General features: G+C 36.8%; 1 protein-coding gene across 2 annotated transcripts in view; it reads left to right on the plus strand.

The window, feature by feature from the left end:
• Window positions 1-686: 686 nt before the first annotated feature.
• Window positions 687-13042, plus strand: part of LOC132101209 (protein c-ets-1-B-like) — a 47063-nt gene continuing 34707 nt past the window's right edge. For both annotated transcript variants that reach the window (XM_059505957.1, XM_059505958.1), the window contains exons 1-3: window positions 687-880; window positions 2204-2302; window positions 7968-8118. In XM_059505957.1, coding sequence (XP_059361940.1) covers window positions 2234-2302; window positions 7968-8118 — 220 coding nt within the window. In that variant the 5' untranslated portion in view covers window positions 687-880; window positions 2204-2233. The remainder of the gene's footprint in view (window positions 881-2203; window positions 2303-7967; window positions 8119-13042) is intronic.

A 13042-nucleotide genomic window follows, 5' to 3' on the forward strand; every position in this document is an offset into this window, starting at 1 on the left:
AGTTTTTCTTTTCTTTTCCCTCTCTTAAATATGTCATATGCTTCTAATACTACCAATAATTTGTTATATATATATATATATATATATATATATATATATATATATTATTTTGAAAGGGAAATAAATAAATAAATAAATGATAATAATAATAATAATAATACTAATAATAATAATTATATTTATTATTATTATTATTATTATTATTATTATTATTATTATTATTATTATTATTATTGTTTTTGTGTTTAAAATGTGTTTAAAATTAAAAATACAGTAATAATAAAAACCATTATTAGTTTGATAAAAAAGTGAAGCCAATATAAAGATTACATGTAGAAATTTGACATGTTTAAAGTAGTTACAAAAATTAAGTAAAACAATTAGTAAAAATGTTTTATTAGTAGAATAAACTAGATTAAAACACACACACACACACACACACACACACACACACACACACCATCATCATAATCATCTTGGATATTCTTTTCTGCAATTGATTCAAACATTAGTGTAAACGTTCATTAATGTAATTAATTTGAATATGAGTTGTATGTCATATTTAAACCAGAATTTGATTTAAAGACAAAAAAAAAAAATATATATATATATATATATATATATATATATATATATATATATATATATATATATATATATATATATATATATATATATATATATATATGTAAAGAGAGCAGTCAGTATTCTCGTCTGTGTGGCTGCACACTTGTTAGATGTGGAGAGTCCTGAATGGTTTTGGAGGGGCGCAGTGATTGGAGAGGGTGGGACTCCAGCAAGTGCGCTTTATCCTTCCTCTCCAAAGACGAGCCAGGTACAAACAGCAGCTGACAGACTCCAGCGACTCCAGCAGACCACGGTAAGAACAGAGTTTGTTTGTGTCCTCCGTCGACTCTGTAGCTGTAGCGGAGAGCGCGCTAACTCTGCACGCGCGCGCGACCGATCTGCTTATGACCAGCTGATCTCGGAATGTCTTGCAACTTTATCGCTTCAAATATGACTTTTCTTCTTTTTTCTTTTGTTCTGTTTTTTTTTCTGTTTTTTTCTTTTCTGTTCTTCTTCTTCTTCTTTTTTTGCTGTCTAAAGAAAAAAATAACTTTTAATATGTTTTACATTATGGTTAAAATGTCAACAAAATTATTTGAAACTGATATACAAAGACTAATGTATATACTTTTTACAAACAGAAAAGCAGATGTAGGCTATTATTATTGTTAGTATTATTATCTATTAGTTAAATTGTGGTCGTGCTGTTTGGAATAGTGACGTGCACTGAGCTGAATAGAGAGTGTTGTGATAACTTCTGGAAGATCCATCTGTGACAGTCACCTCAACATCAGATGCCACACTCTCTATAAACACTTCAAGATGTTCACTCTCTCTCTCTCTCTCTCACACACACACACACACACACACACACGCTGCTGTTATAGGTGAATCCTTAGTTGTTGGTCAGCTTGTCCATGTGTACATCATGAAGTCGAATCCTCACAGCTGGGCTCCTGCTCTCTCTCTCTCTCTCTCTCTCTCTCTCTCTCTAATGCCTGCTCTAGTAAACAAGAGGGATGGCAGTAAGAAGACACTGAGAGAGGAGGGTAAAAGAGACAGACGCCAGATTCTGGACTACTTCTGAAGAGATCAAACTTTTATTGCTCTGTGTTTGTTCAGTGTAATATTGCTAACTAAGTATTTTTAACATTATTATTATAAAGATTAATGGTTTGCATTGAGTAAACAAATGAATCATTCCACATATAGCTTTTATTGATAGATTTTTTTAATCAATAAAGTGTTTATTTCTCTTGCTGTCTCGTTATCTCCTGAAGAAGTCGTTCAGCTGACCACTTTTTTTTATTTTATAGATTATACTTATTTACATAGTAGTAAACAATGACACAGTCTTTTAAAGTCATGCAAATGTAAAAACGTACGATGACTCTTCTTTGATTTATCTGATCACCACCCAGTCCGGTTGATTAACACACACTTAAGCAACACAGCATTGCAATAGAAGCAGGCTCTGGGCCTCACACTTCTGCTGCGCTGGGCTCACCTCATGACAGCTTTAGCTTTGAGTGGCAGGTTATTTCTAATCCAGGTCGGTGGAGCTTGTCTCTGGGATAAACAGTGTGAGATTGATTGAGGTCCTCACCTCTCGTGTGTGTGTGTGTGTTGTCCGCAGGCCTCCATCGCTGCAGCTCCAGCTCGTAGAATGAGTTACTACTTGGATCTAGTTTCCTTCTGTCAAGCTCTTCAACCGCCTGACTGTCTGGGTGTAATGGTAAGACCTCCACCATAAATCACCTCTGTTTGACCTGAGCTGCCCACTAGCCATGTGTAAGAAACAAGTGAACACACACTCCTGGTTATTACAGCAAACACAACCCCAGAATCTGTTGGCAGGACATTCACTTTCACTTTTCTGAGTTTTAAGCTCAGTTTACAGCATCTGTGGCATAATGTTGATTAATAGAAACATTTATTTCCACTTGTCCTTTCTTTTGGGACAAAAGACTGATACAAAGTGTATCCTAAATGCATTGTAAGTTTTTGGAAAACCTGTATGAGTTTTTTTCTTCTGCATACAAAAGAAAAACACAAAATAAACCCGAAAGAAAAATATGTTGAAGATTGTTGGTAACCAAACAGGTTTTGGTAGCCATTGACTTCCATAGGAATTTTTTTTTTGTTATTTTTTTATTTATTTATTTATTTTCTCAATGGAAGTAAATGGCTACCGGCATCTGTTTTGTTACCCACATTGTTCAGAATGACAAAATTACATTTTTTGGGGTGAACTATGCCTTTAAATAAAAATTAAATATATTAAATATATATAAAATATCCCTTTAAGTCTTCAGTTGCAGTTCAATCAAAACATCTGCTTTATTGTATGCATTGTTAATGCATTATATTCCAGCTCTGTCACCTCAGGTTTTTTGCATCCAGGTGTTTCATACACATTTGCTATTGTCTGAGCAGAAGCAAAGGTGAATATCAATGTGATATCAGTGGCATTAAATGGATGTGAACCCACGGTTGACACCAGATCTGCCCCTGAATGCAGAACGCTGTTCGCACACTCGAGAGCTACAGGGAGGTTTTTTTTTTTTTTCGAATCATTTTAAATAAATGCACAATACAAAGGGTGGGGAAGAATTAGTATGGGAATGCTTAAAGAAAAAAAAAAAAAACATTTACCTCCTTTTAACCCCCATCCGCCCTGTCTAGAGGTCAGAGGGGTTAAGGCAGTTTGTTGGGCGCTTGTAAAAAAGGAACATTTTAACAGTCCTGACGAGGAGTCGTTCGGGGCACATTGGGATTCTGCACAGGTGAGTGCAGAATCAAAGGTGTCTAATAAAGATTCAGGCATCAGTATGCACAGACAGGGCTGTTAGTGTTTGAGCCGGAAAGGGTCGCATGCTAATCTGCACCCGACCCGGCCTCCTCATGCAGGGACTCACTGTTCTGCTAATCTGCTCAGGTGGCCTCGTGGCTTTTGAAATCGAGACGCTTGTCTCCCACTACGGTCAAAGGCTACGCGGAGGGGGCTTCCCTCCCGGTTCATTCATTTGCATGTGCTGAAGAAGAAAAGACATTCTCTGATCTCATCTCTCCCCCTGAACATCCCCTCCACCCCTCGCTCGCTCAAGAAGACCAGTGAACTGTCTGTGGCAATAGCACTACAGACTAAAAGAACAAGATTGGCTGGTGTTGTTGTTTCTGCTGAAGTATCTGTTGAATAAATACATAAATAAATAAATACAGCAAAATTCATGAACAAAACTGAAAAAAAAAAAAAAAAAAACATACAGTGCAACCAGACAGTGTAGTTCAATATCTGACCAAGTGAATCTGAAATGAGCTGGTGAGTAAACAGTAATAATAAAAATAATAATAATTATAATAAAATAAATAAAACGTCAATGCAACTAATGCAGTCTTATTCTCGATATATGAGCTCGTTCTTTTAAGTGAATTAGAAAACTTACAGATTAAATAGTCTAATGATCCCAGAACAAATGATGCTTACAAATCCATTCTTCTTATTAAAAAAACAAAATCATGCTACGCGACCAAGTGTAATCCAATCCCCAACTAAATGACTCTCATGAATCAGTTCCTTTAAATGAACCAACAAGCATACAGTGCAACCGTTGGCATTACAGTCTTATTCCTGAATGAATAAATCTCATTCATTTGTACTTTTAATTAAAAATAAATAAATAAATAAATAAATAAATAAATAAATAAATAAATAAATAAATTGTACATAGTGTAGTGATTCCAGGAAAAGTACAGCTCAAACAGTATAGTCAAATTCCCACCCAAATGACTCTTTAGAGTCAGTTCATTTAATTGGATCAAGAAACATAAAACGCAACCAATGCAGTCCAATTCCAAATGAACGAGTCTCATGATCAGGTTCTTTTAAGTTAAAAAAATAAATAAACCTAGAGTAACAATTGTAGTCATTACAGAATCAATGACATTTATATGTCTATTCTTCTTAGTGAATCTAAAAACAAAATGCAACCAGGTAGTCTAGTCACCAAACAAATGATTATTAGGATTCTTTAAATAAATCAGAGCACATACAACCTAACCAGTGTCATCCAGTTTGTGAATGGATGACTTGTATGAGCTAATTCATATTAAATTCTTCCATGCATTATCAGCATTATTTTATAAAAATAAACAAATAAAATATATTACCATGTTTTTGTTCATTTCAATACATTTCATGCATTTAGAAGATGCATGCTTTCAAAGCAACTTACATTGTTTTTGATGTAAGGCTTATAGATTTTATAGTTAAATATAGTGAAGGCCAGTTATGAGATTGCAAAAAAAAGTTAAAATTTTTTCAATAATTATGCATTTGGCAATAAAGTTGCATTTCTTGTTTTCTGTGCGTTTATGCTTTAAAGGTTTTCAAAGCAGATGTAATGGAACTGTTAAGGAATCCGAATCATTAAATTCTTTACAATTCCCATCATTCCTCTTTGTACATCCTGATGTTGTACCACTAACTTCCCACTCATCATCAGATATCCCAGCTCCCTGTGGGTTCAGGGGTGGCATTGCCCTTTGTATTGGACAGGACCCTCCTGTACCCCATAAATCCTACAGCCGTCCTCCCAACTTCCTCCGTCTCTCCCTCAACCATCATCTATATCGCTCTCGACTTCTCGTCTCCGCTCCCCATGACTCCAGCCTAAGCACGATCCTCCAGTGAGCTCAGCTCTATAAAGCTGCTGATAACCACAGTCTTAACTCAACAGCAGGTTTATCAGATGGGCAGTGGGTCAGGCTGCAGACGCCTCCCTTCATGAAGAACAGCGCTGGAGACAGACAGTAGCTCAGATACAGCGGCTTCTGTCGCCACAGCAGTCTGTTGACACTTAATAGTGGACACACATTCTCTTTCTTTGAGTCTGCAGGGGCACAGTGTTAAAAACAGATAATCTCTTATGTGTGCAGATTTCGGAATAGTTTACGTCCAAATGAATCAATGTGAACTGGGTCTGTCAAGCTCCAAAATGACCAAAAAAGCATCATGAAAGTATCACAAAAGTGGTGCAAATGAATTTGCTAGTCTTGTGCAAGGAACTGATTGAAATCTTTGTGGTTATTCATGGAAAATCTTGACATAATCAGGTAGCTGTATGAATCACTCTTTGAAGTTTTCCTTTAATCAAAATGGTTCATAGTTGAGTTCAACCCAATTAAAGATCCAGTCACTGCATCTTAAAGCATAAGATTATTAATGATTATGTCTTGAATTTTGGACTGTTGGCTTTAGAGAGTTTGTGAAGTTTTTATGATATTTTTTTTTGTCATGTCAGTGTAAGGCAGTAAATACTGAAACTGTAATTTGAATAGTTACTTTTCAAATTATTATTATTATTATTATTATTATTATTTTTGTTAACATTACATGCAATGTAGGTGTGTTTTATAAAATATATAATAAAATATAAAATAGGATAAATATATATTACAAAACGATTATTTATTTATCTATTCATTTGTTTGATTTATTCAGTTCACAGCATTGGTTATGTTGCTTTTATGTCATTTTGAAGCTTTTAAAACTTCAGTGTCTAATTATTGTGCATGCACTAAATTTGGTGTGGGATTCAATTAGAAGCAATATTCACTCAGACATTAAAGAAATGGCAAGTAATTGAATTGCAAATAACATTTTGAAGTATAAAGAGTAAAATTACTCAATCTCTGCTTTGGGTACAGCTTCAAATATGTTACCATATGGACATTAGAAAGTGCTGATTTTGGATTTACAGATTGTGTGTAAGTCATAATGTTTGCTATGCTATAGCATAATGTGTGCTATTAAAATATCAGCTTTTTGTTTTGACTTGAAAAAAAATGGCTGGACTCAGGTTGTCACTTTAACTCTACAGTTATATTATCTTCAAAAGACATGAGAGCTGCTCGAAATGAACTCCAGCCGTGGCACCTGTGGCACACACGTCGAATTATAATTTGCACCACAACCAGCCATGCTCAACACTTTAGTCTTGATAAGTCATATAAAAGAAAGCTTGCAGCTTCTTCGAAATGGAAAGAAGCTCTCTTTTTTGCAGACAGATAACATTTCAGACAGATAATCTAGAGCAGACGCATGCGCTCACCCTGCATTAATGCTGATTTATTCACCACAAAGATGCTTTAGATATGCTGATACCAGTTAACCTGTTTCTGTACCCAGCAGTGATCATCATGACATCAATCAAAACCCCACTGAAAATGGGACATGATTTCTGAGTCAAGCGTGCAGCTGGAGATTTCATATCAGGTTTCTAAAACAAGAGTGCACGGCAATCTCCTCCAAACTGAAGGCCAGCTACGCTCTGGTCACAAAAACAGCATTGTTTCATCAGTCTTAAACATTCTGTTCAAGAAGTTGACCGAGACTGTCAACAAGCCGAGGACAATGCCTGCTTACTGTACACACACATCTTCTACACAATTACATGTGATGGCCAAAGGAAGTTGATTTGCCTATTTCAATAGACCTTTATCTGTCACAAATTGTTTTGTAAGAGGTATTTTCCCTCAGAAGCTGTTCTCTGAAAACATCCTGCAGATGAAGAAATGTTTGTGGATCTGATGGCCTCTTAGACGCAGATCGCAGAGAAGGATTTGGGAGATTGAGTGGCTAATGCTTCTGTGTGTTTACCGGATCTTATTTTTGAGGGTATTAAAAGGTCAGGGCTGATCTTGGATCAGTTTTCTTTCTGCTAAACATATTCAACCTATGACCTCTGATTCCACAATACTGATTGATATTTTAATGTGAACACTGTACTTTTTTTTCTTTTCTTTTTTTTTTGCATATCCTAAAGGCAGAACTGACGTACAATTTATAAAATAAAATTAAAGAAAACTAAATAAAAACTGTCTGTGAAAAACTAAAATATGACTATTTTGGTGCTAGCCTTTACAAAAATTCTAAGAGCTTCATGGAAATCAAAAACAATAAATGGTGTTATGACCCTGTTAAGGAACCTGTTGACTCAGCAAAGTTCTCTGCTAGTGTCTCACTTTCATTTTTACATTTTTTTTTCTCTGACTGTCTGATTTCCCCTTCTCCTGGCCTGACGTCAGAATCCCACCGAGATCAAAAGAGTAAAATTGCTTCTCAAGCGCTTTGCTTCAACAGAAACTCGAGCTCCCTCGGGCCACACAGGGAATTTCATATGTAAAATTTTTTGCTGTTCACCGATGGTAAGCGGTCATGAATGAAACCCCTTGAAAGACAAAAGACCTTTGACAAAAAAAGGGTTTAGATATACATTTCTATCACTATTCTGCGTTTAAAGTGCACTGCAAATCATCCAGTCATCTCTGTGGCTTTCCCAAGTTACAGCAGCATCCCAGCTTTGGCTTCAGTAGTCTGTGTTGTGTTGTTTCTGTAGAGGACGAGTGGTGGGATGACAGTGACTGGGGTTCCTCATGTGCAGCCTCCTGCCGTGTGTCACCCACAAAACCCAGCTCCACTCAGACCCCTGTACGGCCAGCACATCACCCTGCAGGAGGTGCCCAACGGACCAGACTACAGCCCCAGCGGTAAGACAGAAGCTGCTCTGTGTGTGTGTGTGTGTGATGGGATGAATTTCTTAATGTATATCTTCTGATTTATAATTAAATGATGCTTGAGCATTCATCACTGACATTTTGACTTTTTTTATATATTTTTCCAACATTTACCTTTGTATATATTATACAAATTAATAACATAAATAAAATAAACGTTATAAAGTAACATTAAATTAACAAAAACAAAAAGCAGCAGCAACAACAACAACAACCACAACTATAATAATAGTGATAATAATAATTATTATTACAAATCAATTTGTTGATCATAAACATTTGTAAAATTAAATGTAAATAAAAGTAAAAACACATTATTATCATCATCATCATCATCAAATATTACCTTTTTAGATTATAAACACATTTTTTAAGTAAACACTTTTGTATTGCATTTATGTTTTGTTTAAATTATAGGCATTATGAATGTATATATATATTATGTATTTACATTTACATTTAGTCATTTAGCAGATTTTTTTTATCCAAAGTGACTTACAAATGAGGAGTAAAGAAGCAATCAAAATCAACAAAAGAGCAATGATATGCAAGTGCTTTGACAAGTCTCAGTTAGCTTAACACAGTACACGTAATTCGGTTTTATTTTTATTTTTTATTATTATATAATAAATAAAAAGAAAACAAAATAGAAACAGAATATAGCAAAAAACGCATGACTCAGAATGAGGTCAATACACTCTTAACACAATGTAAAGTTGAGGCCTGTTTGGCATAAAACAGATCTTTGTGTGCGTGCGTGTGTGTGTGTGTGTGTGTGTGACTGGGAAAAGTGCATGTGCGCAAACACACACTTCAGATTTGAGGAGGAGGAAACTGCAAGGCATCTGGTAAAAGCATCTCTATGGGGGTCAATGTCCCCATCGTCCCCCAGAGAACAATGTTTTCTCTGCCACATTCAGTGCATGTGTGTGTGTGTGTTTATTTGTGTGTGTGACGTTGGATGGAGGAGGTGACTACATGCTCTGGATTTTTTTGTCCAGGACATTTTTTTTTAATGTTTATTCAGAATGAGAACATTCCTCCCAGTGTTTGACATCAGCCTCCCTGCTTTTCAAAATGCCAGAAAAAGCGGCGACATGCGCCATCTGTACTTGCATGTGTGTGTGTGTGTTGGGATGGATCCAGCAGTGGCACCAACTATTACTTGACACCTCCCCAAACGGGACACAAGGCCACAAGGGTACAAGGGCGCGAGGGCTCAGCCACGGCCATCCTTTTCCCAAGCCTCAGGCCCCCGGGGGGATCGGGCCGGGTCGGGTTTGATGGGATTTGCTGATGTTTGTTCATAGAGCCACTCACTGAAAGCCTCCAGCTTGGCCTGAGCACATTGCACCATCACAAACAACGTCTACCGGAAAAAAAGGACCTCTTGAACTTTTTTCCTCAGAGGTGAAGCGCTGTGAATGCTCTGATGTTTGGCGTTTTATTTAATACGATGTGCCGTTTGTTTAGAGAGCCTTTGGAGGTTGGCAGAATCCAGAGAGGTTTCTTTAGTCATGGGTGAGGCACGGTTTAGTCAAATCTAAAGCGAACAAGCTCGCCTGTGTGAGACGGTAACCTCAAAACACACTCTTAAACTGTCATCCAAGCCACCGTGTGCAAAAACCGTTGGACTGTTACAGTTGTTAGTCAGAATGAAACGGGCCGCCCTCCTGTCACCCTTAAGATCTCGTCTGGAGCAGTTACTGTGACTTTTTACCTTATTCTTTAAACTGAAGTCATAAAGCACATGCATGAGAGTAGTTGGAATCACGCAAATTTTGAAACGTGTCAATTTGTCACATTTGTGGCATAGATTTAAATATACGCCACACACATTTAAAGGGTTAGTTCACCCAGATAGCAATATTATGTCATTAATAACTTACCCTCATGTTGTTTCAAACCCGTAAGACCTCCGTTTATCTTTGGAACACAGTTTAAGATATTTTAGATTTAGTCCGAGAGCTCTCAGTCCCTCCATTGAAGCTGTGTGTACAGTATACTGTCCATGTCCAGAAAGGTAAGAAAAACATCATCAAAGTAGTCCATGTGACATCAGAGGGTCGGTTAGAATATTTTGAAGCATCGAAAATACATTTTGGTCCAAAACTAGCAAAAACGACGACTTTATTCAGGATTGTCTTCTATTCCGTGTCTGTTGTGAGAGAGTTCAAAACAAAGCAGCTGGATATCCGGTTCGCGAACGAATCATTCAGTTCACCAAATCGAACTGAATCGTTTTAAACGGTTCAAATCTCTAATATGCATTAATCCACAAATGACTTAAGCTGTCAACTTTTTTAATGTGGCTGACACTCCCTCTGAGTTCAAACAAACCAATATCCCGGAGTAATTCATGCACTCAAACAGTACACTGACTGAACTGCTGTGAAGAGAGAACTGAAGATGAACACTGAGCCGAGCCAGATAAGAAGAATCGAGGAGCTGATGATAGTGTGAAGCAGACCGACACACAGAGCGCATGAACCGAACTGATTCTTTTGGTGATTGATTCTGAACTGATTCTGTGTTAATGTTATGAGCGCGGGTAAACCGAAGGCTTGAATCAAGGGCAATCATCGCAAATGACGCCATTACGTCGAGCGCAAAAGAACCGGTGAACCGTTTTCTTCAACCGGTTTATTGAATCGAACTGTCCGAAAGAACTACTGGTGATCCGAAAACCGATGCAACCGGTTCTTGACTCGTGAACGAGTCAGTCTTTTGTTCGTTATCAGGCTCGGCTCAGTGTTCATCTTCAGTTCTCTCTTCAGTTCTCACAGCAGACTGAGAGCTCTCGGACTAAATCTAAAATATCTTAAACTGTGTTCTGAAGATAAATGGAGGTCTAACGGGTTTGAAACAACATGAGGGTAAGTTATTAATTACATATTTTTGCTATCTGGGTGAACTAACCCTTTAAGTAGAAATTATATTAAAATATATTTTAGTTTACCATAAATGCTTGTCAGTACATTTGGCAGTAACCATATTTCAAAAACAACAGAAGTAATTATGACACTAAGAAGCACTCAAGTTCTACTTGGGTCAAAAAGGTTCATGCAAATGCATTTAAAATAAATTTAAAATGATACATTTTAATTCATTTAGAAATGACGTCATTTAGTGTCTGGAAACCCAGTTTATCAGAATTGTAGTAATTTTAAAAATTACAATTAGCCATCAGTTTGTCATTTTAATAGACATTTTGTACTGAATTAAATTCAACCCATATATGTGGTTCGCAATAGCACCCATAATTCGCCTGAAGTTTAGCATTTCTCAACCTTTTGATGTTCTCACTTGCTTTATGCTCCACTGTCAATCCCACAATCCCTCACATAATTTGCTGATTAGCTCTCATGGAGAACAAATGGGAACCGCCCACTCATGCTCCGCTGTGGTCATAGATGCTTATTATTTGGTACATGACTTTATGATGTTAAGCATTGCCTCAGAGCTGACAGACTCTGTTTTTCCGTCCTTTTCACGACAGCAAAATCTTTTGGAAAGATGTGACCAAATTTAGTTCCTGATGTAATTTCCAATAAAAAGACTGACTAAAATTATTTTGACTAGATGATTAGGCTTTCCAGATGTCATTTTTTCCCCTGTCCTTTTTTAATGCTAACCAATCACGTGCGAAAGCTTATGATGTTTAATGAACCAGTATGAAGGTGGAATTTATTCCACGACTATTAGAACAGCAGGCCGGCCTTTGGCTTCCAGGTGTGCTGTGAAACGCACCGCTCGACACACCATAACGCACACAGACACGCGCACACACCCACGTGTTTTCAGACAGCTTCAGTGGAGCTGTACTAGCCCTGCATCTGTAGCCTACAGGCACAGGTGCCGGCAGTTAAACCAGAGACACGCTGTAAACGGCTTTTGCGTTTGACACATATGGGACCTGTATGTGGAGAGGGAAAGCTTGTGTCAGTTTTCTGCAACGTGTCACACACTGTTGCTCCTCAAGTCCATCAAGAAGTAATTATTTGTCTGCACTATTTGACAGAGAAACATGCACTAGTGGACTAGACTTTTCTATTTAGTATGCATGCAGTCAGAGCATTAGCTCTCTACAGTCCAGATGTGAATGCTGCTTATCACACGGTGTGTTTCCAAAGATAAACCATGCAACCTTTATGCAATAAGGAGGCATTTTCTACATAAAATTCTAGAGAAGTCTAGAGATTTAAGGATGATAAAATGCTTTAAACTGAGCAGAGGAGCTCAATTACACTCTTATCATCATCAGAACCATTGCATTCCATTGAATCTGCATTTGTAGTGTACTTTGAATTTTAGGTTATATTTCCTTATTTTTTGGGGGTATTGTTTGAAATAAAAGGCCACTTTAAAGGCATACTTTACCCCAAAAATTCCCTCAGTGCATCTAATACTTTTTTCTTCAGTAAAACAATACAGAATTTTTTTAGAACAGTATTTTTAGCGGAAACCATGGTCTTTGATGAATCATAAAATGCAAGTTCACACCTACTGTCACTTTAAGAGTCATAAAAACCATATCCACTTTATTTTTCAACGTGGAAGTAAGCTGTGAAGGTGCTAGACTTACGATTCATTAGCTGCTGTACGGAAATAACGGGAAGAATATAAAAGTGCAGTAAGCAGTGAAACTGTTTGCTATACAAACCAATGTGCTTATAATTAAGATGATACATTAAAATAATATTGTAAGAAAAATAGCTGGAACCGGATGACACCGGAAGGCAGACAACACAAAATTAATATAGTGAGGTCTTATGAAGAGAAACAATCAGTCTGTGCAAGAAACCAAACATTCTTTACAGCACACCAAAGCACATGTGAAGTACTAGATTATAATTTTAAATTGATAATAATATGTTTATTAAAATGCTGTTTTACT

Source organism: Carassius carassius, chromosome 23 (assembly GCF_963082965.1).
Source record: "Carassius carassius chromosome 23, fCarCar2.1, whole genome shotgun sequence".
NCBI lineage: Eukaryota > Metazoa > Chordata > Actinopteri > Cypriniformes > Cyprinidae > Carassius > Carassius carassius.